Source organism: Nerophis lumbriciformis, linkage group LG12 (genome assembly GCF_033978685.3).
Source record: "Nerophis lumbriciformis linkage group LG12, RoL_Nlum_v2.1, whole genome shotgun sequence".
Classification (NCBI taxonomy): domain Eukaryota; kingdom Metazoa; phylum Chordata; class Actinopteri; order Syngnathiformes; family Syngnathidae; genus Nerophis; species Nerophis lumbriciformis.
The window spans coordinates 17401200-17419047 of NC_084559.2; the positions used below are offsets into that span (position 1 = coordinate 17401200).

A 17848-nucleotide genomic window follows, 5' to 3' on the forward strand; every position below is an offset into this window, starting at 1 on the left:
GGTGAGGGGGACTCAGCATCAGACGCACGCAGGCAGGCACCGTGTCCGCGAATGCAGCCCCGCACGCAGGACGCCGCAGTAGACAGCATCCCACCATTTTTGGACATAAGCGGACGCTGAAGAGTAACCTTCATCTCAACGGCGCAAGGAGAAATTGGTCTCACCGAAACAAACCGTCGCCGCACAAGGACACACGTTCGTAACTCAATTCTTCCATTATTCCCCCCCCCCTCCCCCGGCGGCTGTTTCGAAAAGAGAGCCGAGCGAGCTGCACCTGAGGCGGTGTGAACTGCGACGCTGTGTACGGGAGAAGGAGCCGTCCAAGTCAGCCATGGAGAACTCTCACACCAAGAGTGTGGAAGAAGTTTACGGCTATTTCTGCGTCAACGAGAGCACGGGACTCTCCCTGGACGAGGTGAAGCGGCAGCGGGAGAAATGGGGCCTGAACGGTACGACACTCGGAACTTGTACGGTACACTCTGACGCGGCTATCTGTGACTGTTAAACGCGGGCTAGAATCATGTCGGCTAAAAGTCAACGTGAGCATGGCGGTGACGTCATCGCAGCGACCTCGAGGACTTCCCGCCTCTTTACATACTAGTCAGGAGGGGTGTGGGGGGGAAAATCGATTCGAATTCAAATCGCGATTCTCACGTTGTACGATTCAGTATCGATTCTCATTTTTCAAAAATCGATTTTTATTTTTTTAATTTAATTTAATTTTTTTTCATTTTATTTTATTTAATCTTTTTTCTTTCTTTCTTTAGTTTATTTCGAACATGAACACACTTACATCATAATACATCACACAATTTCATATCATTTCATTTTACATCATGCCCGAAAAGGAGTAGGAAGAAGCAAAGCTTATTTAATCCTACCCCTTTCCCACTTCAAGCGTTTACAAATATATAGAATCATTTACTGACCTTTTTATATAATAAAATAACATCTATGAATTAGTAAACAGTTTTGTAATATGTAATTAATTAATTAATTCAGTCATTATTAACATACTGAGATGAAGAATATCTTATTTTCAATAAGGTTGAAAGTATTTCTCATAATTCTTCTTTTTTGTACTCTGTAAGCACTATTATTTTGAACAACCTCTTAAACTGGATCATATCAGTACAATTTTTAACTTCTTTACTTAATCCATTCCATAATTTAATTCCACATACTGATATGCTAAAAGTTTTAAGTGTTGTACGTGCATATAAATGTTTTAAATTATTTTTTCCTCTAAGGATATATTTCTCCTCTTTAGTTGAGAAGAATTGTTGTACATTCTTTGGTAGCAGGTTATAGTTTGCTTTGTACATCATTTTAGCTGTTTGCAATTTTACCAAATCAATCCAACAAAATAATACACAGCAATACCATAACAATGCAATCCGATTCCAGCAATACCCAGAACAGCAATAAACAGAGCAATTGAGAGGAGACACAGAACAATCCAAAAGTAGTGAAACAAAAATGAATATTATCAACAGTATCAATATTAGTAACAATTTCAACATAGCAGTGATTAAAAATCCGTCTTTGACATTATCATTAGACATTTATAAAAAAAAATAAAAAAAGAACAATAGTGTGACAATTGCATTTCATAAGCTTGACAACACACTGTGTCCAATATTTTCACAAATATAAAATAAGTCATATTTTTGGTTCATTTAATAGTTAAAACACATTATTGCAATCAGTTGATAAAACATTGTCCTTTACAATTTTATAAAAGCTTTTTACAAAAATCTACTACTCTGCATGTCAGCAGACTGGGGTAGATCCTGCTGAAATCCTATGTATTGAATGAATAGAGAATCCTTTTGAATCGGGAAAATATGGTTTTTGAATCGAAAAAAATCGATTTTGAACCGAATCGTGACCCCCAAGAATCGATATCGAATCGAGGGACACCCAAAGATTCACAGCCCTAGTGGTGATGTTAGGCTGACCATATTCTGAAATCCCAAAAAGAGGACACATATATGCGTGCCAAGGCCGGGGCCAGGTGGAAATTTGCCAATGATACTCAAACTTGCTTTATAAATAATGTATTTATTTAAATAAAGCATTTTTTTCTCCTGTTGGCGCTAGGAATTTTCAAAGTGGGGTCCCAGGGACCCCATCAAGTCATAAAAATGGGGTCCCACAGTACATTTTTGGGGCCCCACTTTTTTGTAAGCGTTTTGAAAACAAATGATAAATGTATGCATTATCCTGTTATATCTCACATTCTATATTGTGTTTTGGAAAAAGGTTGTTTATAAATTATTTAATGTTCCTCTGCGGCCCGGTAGCAAATACGTCCCCGGACCGGTGGTTGGGGACCACTGCTGTACGCGACATGCTATCAATACTTTTATACTCAAATAAATTCAAACATATTTGAATAATTTTAACTTTAATTTGTTGAATCATAGTACATAAAACAGGACACAATGTAATTTTGAACAATTTATTAATAGATCCACAGAACAATATTAACAAATTAGTGAAAGTATTCCCTTTTAATACAAATACATGTTTGAACAGAGTAAAGTCAATAGTGCAAAAATAATTTAACAAAAGCAAAAACAACTATTAGCTCTCATTCAAATTGTTTTTGATCCCAAAGACCAAGGTCCTGTTTACACTGGACCCCAAAGACTAAGACTAAGTTTCAAACTGGACTCCAAATCTGAGTTTTTTTGCCCTCAAGCTACACAGATCAGACATTTTTTGTCATCCTATCCTCGTCGGTGAGTGACCCCAACAACAACAACAGAAGAAGAAGACTGAAGAACGGTGTTGTCAAAACTAGTTTGTCTCGGTCAAGAGTTCTCTTCTAATTTTTATAGTCCAGAGACATGGAAAGTTACACACTTTATTGGTTCTCTAAAGAGCAGGAAAACAGGTCCCTGTATATTGCTTTTCTTCTGTTGTTGTTAAAGGTCACTTCCTCTGGTCAACTTCCTTTTAATTTTCACTTTCTTGAATTGCGCATGCAAGTAACGTCGAGGCCACATTGGGGCCTGTTCTCATGTATACTAAAGTCTGATAAAGATCTCATTTGAATTGTAATCTAAACAATCAGCTATGAAAAAAAAAAAATCTGATTTGGTCCACTTTGGCCTGAAAAGCACTAATCGTGCACAGACCTTTGCCAGGCCCTATCTCCCAAGAGTAAATAATAAATAAATACAATCCTGAATCTCAATCTGGATCACCCTCAAATCTATTGAGTTGTTCCTTAACCATTTCTGACATTTCCTGAAAGTTTTATCAAAATCCATCCATCCAATCTTTTTTCTACCGCTTGTCCCTTACGGGGCCGCGAGGGTACTGGAACCTATCCCAGCTGCACGCGGGCGGAGGGCAGGGTACACCCTGGACAAGTCGCCACCAAAATCCCCCTCTTAAGATATTTAACTATATGAACTTAAACACCTCCAAGTCCGAGTCCATGGTTCTCGCCCGGAAAAGGGTGGAGTGCCATCTCCGGGTTGGGGAGGAGATCTTGCCCCAAGTGGAGGAGTTCAAGTACCTCGGAGTCTTGTTCACGAGTGAGGGAAGAGTGGATCGTGGAGCTGAGCCGGAAGGCAAAGCTCTCAATTTACCGGTCGATCTACGTTCCCATCCTCACCTATGGTCATGAGCTTTGGGTTATGACCGAAAGGACAAGATCACGGGTACAAGCGGCCGAAATGAGTTTCCTCCGCCGGGTGGCGGGGCTCTCCCTTAGAGATAGGGTGAGAAGCTCTGCCATCCGGGAGGAGCTCAAAGTAAAGCCGCTGCTCCTCCACATCGAGAGGAGCCAGATGAGGTGGTTCGGGCATCTGGTCAGGATGCCACCCGAACGCCTCCCTAGGGAGGTGTTTAGGGCACGTCCGACCGGTAGGAGGCCGCGGGGAAGACCCAGGACACGTTGGGAAGACTATGTCTCCCGGCTGGCCTGGGAACGCCTCGGGGTCCCACAGGAAGAGCTGGACGAAGTGGCTGGGGAGAGGGAAGTCTGGGCTTCCCTGCTTAGGCTGCTGCCCCCGCGACCCGACCTCGGATAAGCGGAAGAAGATGGATGGATGGATGGATGGAACTTAAACGAAATAACAATCTCATCACCAATCAATCCGATACTGATGCCGCCAGTGATATTGATACGATTGATATTTGAATTGATTCACCCATCCCTTATAGACAGTAGGGGTGTAACAGTACACAAAAATTTCGGTTCGGTACGTACCTCGGTTTAGAGGTCACGGTTCGGTTCATTTTCGGTACAGTAAGAAAACAACAAAATATAAATTTTTGGGTTATTTATTTCCCAAATTTGCAAAATCTTCCACCAAAAATATTTTTCTTAGTGGAATATTTGATGTGAAGTAATGGGAACCTTGGATAGGTCAATAATTCATAATAACATTGATTTTGATTCAATATTATCTTTTGTGCAATGACAGTTTGAAAGAAAAAAAAACAGCTTTGTTTCATTAGTCAACATTGCAATTTTTTCTAAATTACATTTAACCTTTAAGCTTTTTTATTTCACTTTTGTTATGTTTTTGTTTATTTTAATAGTATTTTTAGAATGTGCCGTGGGCCTTTTAAAACATTAGCTGTGGGCCGCAAATGGCCTCCGGGGCACACTTTTGACACCCCTGCTATAGATAATAAAAAATTAAATGTGATAAATCTATGGATAAAAAGCAGAGCCTGGCGCGTTTATCATAAATAACTCTCTCTCTCTCTCTCTCTCTGTCTCTGCCCCTCCCTCACCAATGCTGCTGCGCGCATAATTTGTTTTGTTTTTAACCCCTTCTTAACCCTGAACGTACATTGAAAATACACGCAACCCTAACTCAAAATGCCGGGCATTTGAGGCATTTAAGAAACTCCGCCCTGACAGCTCCACAAAAGAGGACATGTCCGGTGAAAAGAGGACGTATGGTCAGTCTATCGTAGCCCGTTAGCTGCTAGCATGCCGTGTGTTGTGCCTCGGTGTGCATTGTTTACACAACGTGCGTTACGCTACTTAATATGTCCGTGTGGAAACTCGTTCGGTACACAACCGAACCGGAACCCCCGTACCGAAACGGTTCAATACAAATACACGTACCATTACACCCCTAATAGACAGGTAACATACATATAACACTACACTGGTCACAGGATCGTTGTGTGGTGGTATTAAGTAAATCGCTCATTCCCTTTTAGGGTTCTTGTTAAGGGTGTAAAATGCATTTATTCATATTCTGACGTTTCTATATGCAGCCTTTGGTTAGGTACTGGTTAGGTTTACATGCCAGTCAAACACAAGCGGCCACTAAAGACGCCGCAGTGGCCATGAAAAGACAAGGCGTGGAAGTGTGTTGCAGAGCACTTTCCACAAACGGGCAGTCCAGCTTTTGAATACTCTTGATTAGTGGACAAGTTGAAAAACGTATTCGGGTGTTACCATTTAGTGGTGAATTGTACGGAATATGTACTGTACTGTGCAATCTACTAATAAAAGTTTCAATCAATCAAAGTGCTAAAAAGACAAAGCATGCAGACTGTAGAGCAGGCCTGGGCAATTATTTTGACTCGGGGGCCACATTTAGAGAAAAAAATTTGTCTGGGGGCCGGTATATATCTATTTTTAGAAACACTAATACAAAACCTCACAATAATGTCTAATTGAATGCTAAAAGCGTTATGACAGACCGCCTTAAAAAAACATAATGGAATTTTTCATTTTTCTATGAACGATAAAACACTGAATATTGGCAAAATATGAATGTCACACCCCCTTTCGATCGACATATTTTACAATCGAGTGAAACGTGACAAAAATGCAACAAACAGTGAAATATGAACGCGAGGGGTACAAAATAAACCCACCTACAGTCTGATATATCTGATACATCACTAAGCTTTAGAACTTTGTCTGTGGAAACGCTTCCCACCCACACTGCTTGGTGCCTCGTCTGAGCTGCTGAGACGTAGATTACCATAGTAACTAATAAGTTTACCATATTAACTAATTAGATTACCATAGTAACTGGTATATCATGCAAAAGCACAGATTCCAACCATTGAAATACTTTGTATAGTTGAAGACTTACGGTCATTAGAAGACTTACAGTCATTAGAAAACATCACTGCACATCATAATGGCAGCTACACTTTCCATCTTAAAGATCTATAAAAAAATATTTGGGAATGTGCGGCGGGCCAGATTGAAAAGCTTAACGGGCCGGCCGCATGTGGCCCCCGGGCCTTACTTTGCCCAGGTCTGCTGTAGACCCTTGTCCGCCATCACGTAACTGTTCACCTGACTTGTGGTGTCCAAAGTGCCGCCCGAGGGGTTCATTTGCAAAACGCAACTCGATTTTTTATTTATCCCGCAACACATTAGAGATATTAAGGATACAAACACAAGCAGAAATGGAAGAATGTATTTTAAATACAGTTGCAAGAAAAAGTATGTGAACTCTTTGGGATTACTTGAATTTCTGCATAAATTGGTGATAAAATGTTAGTGTAAGTCCCAACAAACAGTCTGCTTAAACTAATACCGCACAAAAAATATAGGTTTGCATCTTTTCATTGAACACATGTAAACATTCACAGTGCAGGTTGGACAAAGTATGTGAACCCTTGGATTGAATAATTTCCTCAACCAAACGTTTCCTGTAGTTGCAGATCAGACCTGCACAAAGGTCAGGAGGAATTTTGGACTTCACAAAACTGTTTCAGTGCAGCAATATTCTTGGGATGTCTGGTGTGAATCGCTCTCTTGAGGTCAGGATTCTGACTGGGCCACTCCAGAAGGCGTATTTTCTTCCGTTGAAGCCATTCTGTTGTTGATTTACTTCTATGCTTGGGGTCATTGTCCTGTTGCATTACCCATCCTCTCTTGAGCTTCAGTTTGCGGACAGATGATCTTAAAGGGAACATTATCACAATTTCAGAAGGGTTAAAACCATTAAAAATCAGTTCCCAGTGGCTTATTTTATTTTTCGAAGTTTTTTTCAAAATTTTACCCATCACGCAATATCCCTAAAAAAAAGCTTCAAAGTGCCTGATTTTAGCCATCGTTATATACACCCGTCCATTTTCCTGTGACGTCACATAGTGATGCCAATACAAACAAACATGGCGGATAGAACAGCAAGCTATAACGACATTAGCTCGGATTCAGACTCGGATTTCAGCGGCTTAAGCGATTCAACAGATTACGCATGTATTGAAACGGATGGTTGTAGTGTGGAGGCAGGTAGCGAAAACGAAATTGAAGAAGAAACTGAAGCTATTGAGACATATCGGTTTAAACCGTATGCAAGCGAAACCGACGAAAACGACACGAGTCAGCGACACGGGAGAAAGCGAGGACGAATTCGGTGATCGCCTTCCAACCAACGATTGGTATGTGTTTGTTTGGCATTAAAGGAAACTAACAACTATGAACTAGCTTTACAGCATATGAAATACATTTGGCAACAACATGCACTTTGAGAGTGCAGACAGCCCAGTTTTCATCAATTAATATATTCTGTAGACATACCCTCATCCGCACTCTTTTCCTGAAAGCTGTTTTATCCAGTTTTGGAGTTGATGTCAGCAGGCCAGGGAAGCTAGGGTCGATATTCTTCTCTTGATCATCTGTCGTAGCATAGCTTTCGTCGGTAAAGTGTGCGGAACAAACGTCCAATTTCTTGCCGCTTTCGCATCTTTGGGCCACTGGTGCAACTTGAATCCGTCCCTGTTCGTGTTGTTACACCCTCCGACAACACACCGACGAGGCATGATGTCTCCAAGGTACGGAAAACAGTCGAAAAAACGGAAAATAACAGAGCTGATTTGACTCGGTGTTTGTAATGTGTTTGAGAAAATGGCGGATTGCTTCCCGATGTGACGTCATCGCTCCGAGAGCGAATAATAAAAAGGCGTTTAATTCGCCAAAATTCACCCATTTAGAGTTCGGAAATCGGTTAAAAAAATATATGGTCTTTTTTTCTGCAACATCAAGGTATATATTGACGCTTACATAGGTCTGGTGATAATGTTCCCCTTTAAGTTTTCCTGCAAAATGTCTTGATAAACTTGGGAATTCATTTTTCCATCGATGAAAGCAATCCGTCCAGGCCCTGAAGCAGCAAAGCAGCCCCAAACCATGATGCCACATGCATTGTGTGTTCCTTCCAAACAACTCAATTATGGTTTCATCTGTCCACAGAATATTTTGCCAGTAGTGCTGTGGAACACCCAGGTGCTCTTTTGCAAACTTTAAACATACAGCAATGTTTGTTTTTTTTGGACAGCAGTGGCTTTCTCCAGTTGTCCTCCCATGATCTCCATTCTTGTTCAATGTTTTACGTATTGTAGATTCGTCAACAATGTCAGCATGCGCCAGATATTTTTGTAGGTCTTTAGTTGACACTCTAGGGTTATTTTTCACTTCATTGAGCATTCTGTGCTGTGACCACACCTAGAGAGAGTGTTGAACTTTTTCCATTTGTAGAAATTGTCTTACTTTAGACCCATGAACATCAAGGCTTTTAGAGATACTTTTATAACCCTTTCCAGCTTCATGTAAGTCAACGATTCTTGATCGTAGCTTTTTTAGAGAGCGCTTTTGTGCCTGGCAACTTTGCACATAAGGCAATATTCTTGAGAACAGCCAACTCAAAACTTGTGTGTGCTTATAGGGCAGGGCAGCTTTAACTAACACCTTTTAATCTCATCACATTAGTTGGACTACAGGTTGGCTGACTCCTGGCTCCAACTGACTCTTAGAGAAGTCATAAGCTTAGGAGTTCACATACTTTTTCCATACCTACAGTGTGAATGTTTACACGTGTTAAAAAAAATTGAAAACATACATCTGTTGTTATGGCTTTGATGAAGATCAAAACACATGTTATGCCCAAATTATGCAGAAATCCAAGTAATCTCAAAGGTTTCACATACGTTTTCTTGCAACTGTATATGTATAGTGTTTTTATGCAATATCAATGTAGGTCATTTGGTATGCGGGTAACTATGGGGGGCCCTTGATGGGGGAAAAAAGCCCCCAGGAAGCCCCGATGTAAACGGACAAAGTAAAGAGGCAGCGGGGCTCAAGTGGTAGAATTGTTGCACAGAAAGTTGAAGGTTCCTGGTCCAAATCCAGCTTCTGCTTAGGCAGATTGCAAATTTTGCTCAACAATATATTGACCTACAAATTCTTGCCGATAAATGATGTAATGGCCATTATTTACTTTTTTTTTTAATTTTTTTTTTAGACCAAATCGACCACTGATGTAGTAATAATAATAATAATAATGTATGTATATCCTTTCAAATGCAATAAACTTGTATTTTAACATTGTAATTGAAATGTAAACTTTTAAACCTCCATGTTAAGTAAAACAAACAACAATTAAAAAAAAAAAAAATCTCAACCAAAAGCAATAAAATATATTGAGGGGCCTGTGGGCCCTCAAATATAAATTACCAAAACAATGAATACAATATTGACAAAATTGCACATTGTTATTGATCATGTAGGCATAGGTAGAGTTTTACATTACTTAACTGACAATCAAGTTAGGAGCTTATTAAACAAGAATAACAATATGAACAGTACGGTATAAGTACCGTATTTTTCGGAGTATATTTCTTCCTAGGGGACGCTAGAGCGCAATTTTGAGTTTTGGGGTTTGGTTTTTTGATTAGTTCGCAATTTTCGCCAGTCCTGATCTGTGTGTCCAATTTGGTGAGTTTTGAAGCATGTTAACGGGGTCGAATTACAGCTCAAAGAGGCGGCGGTATAATAATTAAACGCTAGAAATACAATTGAGTCCTCTGTCCCAAAGGGACTCGGTCCCTAAAAAACTATTGTTTGAGCAAAATAAAGTCAGAAGTGTATGATAACTACCGTATTTTTCGGACTATAAGTCGCACCGGCCGAAAATGCATAATAAAGAAGGAAAAAAACATATAAGGCGCACTAGAGTATAAGTCGCATTTTTGGGGGAAATTTATTTGATAAAATCCAACACCAAGAATAGACATTTGAAAGGCAATTTAAAATAAATAAAGAATAGTGAACAGGCTGAATAAGTGTATGTTATATGAGGCATAAATAACCAACCGAGAACGTGCCTGGTATGTTAACGTAACATATTATGGTAAGAGTCACTCAAACAACTATAACATATAGAACATGCTATACGTTTACCAAACAATCTGTCACTCCTAATCGCTAAATCCCATGAAATCTTCTTCCTCGGTGTCGCTTCTAAACAACTCTGCCAACTCCAAAGGTAGACAATGTGTCTAGTCTCTTACGTGAATGAGATAAATAATATTATTTTATATTTTACGGTAATGTGTTAATAATTTCACACATAAGTCGCTCCAGAGTATAAATCGCACCCCCGGCCAAACTATGAAAAAAAACTGCGATTTTTTTTTTTAATCAGAAAAATACGGTAGATGTATTAACGGGTCGTATGCAAAGTGTTAGTTTAGTGTAGTAGATTCCACGTTTGAACACCGACATGACAATATGTCTGTCAAAGGTTTGCAGCACTTTTAGAAATGTTAGTTTTTCAACAGTATTAAAAGGCAGAATGTCTTTAGCGATGTATTTAACCACACTTTCTGTGAGCGCACACTATTTTGCACTGTTTTGTTTGCACTCATCTTGTACACCAAACGCTAAGTGAGTGTGGACTGTCTTGTGTTTTAAGAGCCTGTGCAGGATTTTTGTTTGTATTCGCGCGTACTCTGCAAACTCTGTGTTGATAGGCTAATCTTGTTCCAAAGATTAAAACTGACATTTCAGCTGCAAAAACCGATGAAAAACAGGAATGCTCTTAAAGCATGCACATGGAGATTTGTCGACGCTGGAAAACTTACCAACTTAATTTTAAGTTAATTGAATTTATTGTCTGTTAATTGAATATCGGCCCAGGCCCAGCTGTTGTCCTTAGACAAGACCCTTCACCCGCCTTGCTACCAGTGCCAGCCACACTGGTATGAGGGACTGCAGGTGGAAATGAGAAACAATGCTATAATCTGGTTTAGATGGATAGATAGTACTTTATTGATTTCTTCAGGAGTGTTCCCTCAGGAAAATTTAAATTGATTGATTGAAATTTTTATTAGTAGATTACACAGTACAGTACATATTCCGTACAATTGACCACGAAATGGTAACACCCGAATAAGTTTTTCAACTTGTTTAAGTCGGGGTCCACGTTAATCAATTCATGGTAAATTGTGTAAAAGTTTACATAGTCTATGCAGAATATTGTTAATGTGCACTGTCCTGTATAACGTTAGAATGAAAACAATTGTAGTACATAGGACAAAAGTAGTAAGATAGCATTGTTAATCTACAAGCTGCAACTAGAGTAAGGCAATATAGACAAAATAAATTTGGCCGACGATAGATTTGAATACTATCGTAATATCATGACAATGCATGTTGAAGACACATTCTAGCTACTGTATGTCCCACAAATGTGACAGCGACAAGCAAATGAACGGGTCCTCAACACATTAGCATTCTTGCTAGCCAGCTGTCCTTGCATCCATTGGGGAAAATAAACATTTCTTACAAGTATCGTCACTGGAGAATGAAGAATAGCTAAACATGCTACACTACACTAGGAGGCTATGCTAACCGCTAAGCGAGCGCTTTAAGATGTAAATAGGTCTGTGATCCATAAAAATATCGACTGTAACGATATTAAGCATAGAAGCAGTCAATACTACAGTGATCAATATTTTTATTGTGAAATTTTTTTTTTAAAGTTTTGTTATTGTTAATAACTATCTGGACTCAGTAGGTCTTTTGGGCAAAACCAAAACATTTAAATTAGAGCTAATAGGAACTAATTTAAAATGTTTCATCCTGTGTTTTTGTCTTTGTGACCAAAATGCAATCATTCCCTTTAAATTAAAATCTAGAAATGTTTAATTACAGTATTAGTATCGGTATTAGTAAATGAATAATACATTTAATAAAATAATTCAATCGAAAATCATGCAGTATATTACTGCATCCGTCATCAGCCAAATAAGAGCCTTTTTAATTTGTCTTGAAATGTTTATTATTTACATACCAAATAATATATTGCGATATACATCATTATTGCAAGAGGCTGCAATATAGATTTCAGGGCATATCCCCCATCCCGAGCTGGAACTACTATTGCCAACTACTAAACGTACATGTACTTACAATAAAACAATCATTATTCACAGTGTTTAAAATCTTACTGTTGTACTTATTTGCATTGTGTTTTTTCCTAGAATAAAACATAAAATATGATGCATTTTTATTCCGGAATTGTATTTATGGGCCAAGTGGTTGTATGGTGTGTATTTTACATATTATACTGTACTAAAAATAAAAAATAAAAATATTTTTTATTAATACAGTGTGTTTGGATATAATTCTGACTATGGATGTCCCGATCCGATATTTGGATCGGATCGGCCGCCGATATTTGCCAAAAAATGCGTATCGGCAAGGCATAGGAAAATGCCGATCCAGATCCAGTTTAAAAAAAAAAACTCCGGTCCGTGCTTCCCAACGCACCAATTTAAATAATACATTCCACTTTTCTGCTGCTCCCTAATTTCCGTTCCGCATTTTCCAGCACACCTTCAACACATCCACAGGTCTGTGGATTCTCACGCGGTTGCTTTTAGCTGCTGGCATTACACGACAGGCTCTTCTCACTCTTTCCTGTGTCTCCTTCTCACAGACAGCAAGCGCACCTTCTTACACACGTCACATACTGTCACGTCATACGTCACATACGTATACGTCCTCTCCCAGCAGAGAGGTAGCAGCATGGCTACCGTTAGCTGTGATGCTAGCGCAGCCGTGCGAGCAACACTCCCTCTCAGGTGCGCACCTGTGCAATTGTGCACTGCGCATAGCAATTATATGCCACGCACAAAATCAAATAAAAAAATAAGCGCATAACAATTGACGACACACGGACACGACAGAGAAAACGGTTTTCGTCATCATTGTTCAAATATTGTAACGTCTGTCAAGACGCTTATCTCCGTTCGGTGCCACACGTCCACACCATCAAAATGCTGAGGCAAAAATGTCCACATCAACACCGTATGAAAAAATTATTGATTTTTTTAGTTGTGATTTCCTTCTCTGCATGAAAGTTTAAAAGTAGCATATATTAATGCAGTATGAAGAAGAATGTTTTAATGTAGACATGCAAGCCTTGAAAGAAAATTTTGAAAATCAAGACTACATTTCCTGCAAATGGGTGCATTTCTACCCTATATTTTAACTTTAGATTTATTCTCATATCAAACTCTTTTGGCTGTCTTTTTGACACTTACATCCGGCGCCCCCCTCCACACCCTGGATTATAAATAATGTAAATAATTCAATGTGATTATCTTGTGTGATGACTGTATTATGATGATAGTATATATCTGATAGTATATATCTGCATCATGAATCAATTTAAGTGGACCCCGACTCAAACAAGTTGAAAAACTTATTCGGGTGTTACCATTTAGTGGTCAATTGTACGGAATATGTACTTCACTGTGCAACCTAATGATAAAAGTCTCAATCAATCAAAACACATAGAATCATCATACTGCTGTGATTATATGCATCAAGTGTTCATTCAAGGCTAAGGCAAAATATCGAGATATATCGTGTATCGCAATATGGCCTTAAAATATCGCAATCTTAAAAAAAGGCCATATCGCCCAGCCCTAGTTCAATAATGCCATTTCTGTTTGTCATGTATAATTTTGTCTATTTTGTGTTTATCCTTGAATAAACAGGTCAGTTTCTTGTTACCAACCATTGTGTATTATTCAAACTCCCCTAATTCAGCTGGCTAGTTGTTATCAAGAGTACTAAAACCCCTTTCAACATGATTCTGACAACTAAGTAGGCTAAATAACTTTAAACTTTAATACATGCTCGGATAGGTCAGTATCGGTATCGGATCGGAAGTGCAAAAACAATGTCGGTATCGGATCGGAAGTGCAAAAACCTGGATCGGGACATCCCTAATTCTGACCTGCATTGTGTTGGTTTTAGAAGTAAACCAAATCTAAAGATTGTAACGTCTTTGCCTCATACTTAAATGTTTAAATTGTTTGTACATTCTGCTGTAAATGTAAGTAGTGTATATATAAATCATACCTACAGTATATAGACAAGTACGATTTTGGTTTGTTGACTGTTTTGCAAATATCACTGCATATGTTTTGACATAATGTACTCAACTCCTCTTCAAAGATCCCATTCCTGTGTCTTATATAGGTCTCACCTGGGCTAAATGTTTGACATAAAGTTTACATGTTTCTTTTTTTTTCATTTGTTTGTTCCTGTTCGATCCCTGGCATGCTTCCCTCGACAGAGTTACCAGCAGAAGAAGGTAATTTTACTCGTACTGTGGATTGTCATAATTACTGTTCTTTGACTGATTTGTTTAAAACATTCGATCATTCTCTTCTCTATAGGAAAATCTTTATGGGAGCTTGTCATGGAACAGTTTGAAGATTTACTTGTACGAATTCTTCTGCTGGCCGCCTGTATTTCTTTTGTAAGTATGTCACTTCTTTTTCTCCCTCATTATTTAGAGGGTTTAAGGTCGTTCATGACCTTCATGTTTCATCCTTGAGCTTCCCTACTATTTTGTAGATACAGGAGCCATTACTGCATCCTGCAAATAGCCTCGTCTTTTGGTGTATTACTTAAACGGTGTCCGTGTGTGGTGTGACAATTTGACACGGATTAGTGCTGAGCTCTGTGTGATGAATGACTGGGATATGTTGTTGGCAATGCAGGGTGCTGACTTGTGAACGTCTTCAGTTTGTGTAACACTTCTGAAGGCACATGGGCATGTCCGGGAGTGAAACGCTTGAAGAGTTTCCATTCATCTGAGGAATGGTGACAGCAGCAGCTCTGAGTCAAGCGTTGCTATTATGCAACAGCCAGCAACTTTAACTACGAGATACAGTAGATTAAGGGTGTCCAAACTTTCTCCACATGCAGGAAGCCGCATACCCATTCACTTTTTCTGTATGTGAAACCACTTTGATATTAACATTTTTATTTAATTAAACAGAAAAAACAGCCTACTTCTCAGTTTTCTGTTATGGTGAACAATAGGAGACAGTTCAATCATTTACTACTATTATTGTTTATAATATATCAGCCCATTGTTTCCTACAGTACTGCAGTCAGTGAAGTGGTGGTTTGTGGTTTAAGCTCCTAAAATAGTGTAACATTTATTTAAAAAGTATTGGTTATTATGATCAGCATTTCATCTTTTTTTTGCATTTTTTCCTCAATGTACAGCTGGGTTGCATATGAAGTCGTATCCGTTTTTCTTCTTCGCGCCTTAATTCACATGATGGTCAAGCAGCTTGAGCTTGCATTTAAACAAGTGAGAGTGAGTGTAAAGTTTGAGCAGAAAATTACGTATTGCTGTTCTGTTCTTGGGTGTTCCAGTCTTTCAAATATAGTGATAGGGAAGAGCTTTCATAGAGTCCCGAAAGAAGTGGTTCATAAAGGTAATGATGAAGTCAGGGGAAAAAAACGAAAGTGCGTCGAAGGTAATGGCTCTTAAAAATATCACTTTTATCTTGTGGAATACAAAGTCTGCAACGATCACTTTTGTAAAATGTTTGTTTGATCGTTTGAGAAACTTTCTGTGATGCAATCAAGTATATTCTCTACTGTATTAGTAGTGTTTGATAGCAGAATTAAACGTAACAAAAGAACAATCTCATTAGTTTGTCTTTTTTTTGTGGTTACTATGCCTAATATAAATACAAAGACCTGCTTGTGCCAATAAACTAACGTCATGTTAAGTCCTAGTAATAAATATTGAGATTGTTGGTCCAATCCACAATAGGGTCGATTTTAAAGGCTAGAGTATACAAATGAGTTTTAAGATGGGACTTGAATGCTTCTACTGAGGTAGCATCTCAAACTGTTACCGGTAAGGCATTCCAGAGTACCGGTACTGGAGCCCGAATAAAAAAAAAAACGCTCTAAAGCCCGCAGACTTTTTTTGGGCTCTGGGAATCACTAATAAACCGGAGTTGTTTGAATGCAGATTTCTGGCCGGGACATGTGGTACAATACAATGATCAAAATAGGATGAGGCTAGACCGTTTAGTATTTTATACGTAAGTAGTAAAACCTTAAAGTCGCATCTTAAATGTACAGGAAGCCAGTGCAGGTGAGCCAGTATAAGCTTAATATGATCAAACTTTCTCATTCTTGTCAAAAGTCTAGCAGCCGCATTTTGTACCAACGGTAATCTTTTAATGCTAGACAAAGGGAGACCTGAAAATAATATGTTACATTAATCAAGACGAGACGTAACAAACGCATGAATAATGATCTCAGCGTTGGTGGTGGACAAAATGGAACGAATTGTAGCGATATTACGGAGATGAAAGAAGGCTGTTTTAGTAACACTCTTAATGTGTGACTTAATCGAGAGAGTTGGGTTGAAGATAATACCGAGATTCTTTACCGAGTCGCTTTGTGTAATTGTTTGGTTGTCAAATTTTAAGGTGGTATTATTAAATAGGTGTCGGTGTCTAGCAGGACGAATCATCAACATTTCCGTTTTGTTAGCATTAAGATTCAAAAAGTTGCTGGACATTCATTGTTTAATTTCATTAAGACACGCCTCTAGGTGACTCCAATCTTCATTGGATTTCATTGGATATTAGTGTGACCACTGCACCCATTTTAAGGGGACGATCAATATGTGCATTTGTATAGTTAGGAGGACATGCCTTGTTAAGCGGGGGTAAATTTTCTGAGACCAATGACGTTAAGATTGTTGTCTCTCATGACCTCATTAACTAATACCGTTTTGGGAGACAATGATCTGATTTTTAAAAAGCCCATATTATATTTTTGTTAATGATATCCATAGTACTGATATTAAAAACCTTACGTTTATTTTGTGTAATACGCCTTAAATAATTTCGTTCACATCTAGGAATTAATATGATGGGGATATTGAGATTATTTGCTTGGTGCTATGATAGATCTAACGCTTCATCATTTGCCACCTCAGTAGAATGCATGTTCACCTCTGGCACAGTCACTACAGAAAAAACCTGGGAGTTATGTATTATTCTACGAGAAATTCTAGTTGTGCAGGAATTTTCCAGCCTGACATTGGTTTCAATCAATCAAGTTTATTTGTATAGCCCCTAATCATGAAGGGCTGCACAAACCACAATGACATCATTGGTCTGAACTAACATTCGGGCAAGAAAAACCCAAAATGGGAAAACACAGAAACCTTTGGAAGGGACCGCAGATGTTGGGACCCCTTCCTGGGTTGACCGGCTGCATAAATGCCAAGTGGGTGCAGTTGTAAATTATTCATGATAATGGGAAACATTATGAATGAAACATAGGGTATAATACAATCAGCAAAATCAATCAATCAAAGTTTACTTATATAGCCCTTAATCACAAATGTTTCAAAGGGCTGCACAAGCACAGCAACATCCTTTGCTCAGATCCCACATTGACAAGATAAGATGGTGCTAAACTGTTCATTTTGTATGTAATAAAACCTTAAAGTCACATCTTAAGTGAACCGGGAGTCAGTGCAGGTGGGCCAGTATAAGCATAATACAATCGAACTTGCTTGTCCTGGTCAAAAAGTAAATTATTGCACATTGTTCTAATGTGTGGCACCTTTAGACAAGAATATGTTGATTGACAATCCAAAAGTAACATGTCTTCCTTCACTCCAAATTTTCTCAGTTTTATGCATTTTTATGTACAAAATTAGAAAAATAGCAAACGCAATTTTGGAGAGAAAAATCACAATTGGGTTTC

General features: G+C 38.6%; 1 protein-coding gene across 1 annotated transcript in view; it reads left to right on the forward strand.

Moving 5' to 3' along the window:
• LOC133623055 (sarcoplasmic/endoplasmic reticulum calcium ATPase 2-like) overlaps positions 1-17848 on the forward strand; it is a 70531-nt gene continuing 52683 nt past the window's right edge. Inside the window, exons 1-3 of the mRNA XM_061985981.2 lie at positions 1-449; positions 14382-14399; positions 14485-14567. Coding sequence (XP_061841965.1) covers positions 332-449; positions 14382-14399; positions 14485-14567 — 219 coding nt within the window. The 5' untranslated portion in view covers positions 1-331. The remainder of the gene's footprint in view (positions 450-14381; positions 14400-14484; positions 14568-17848) is intronic.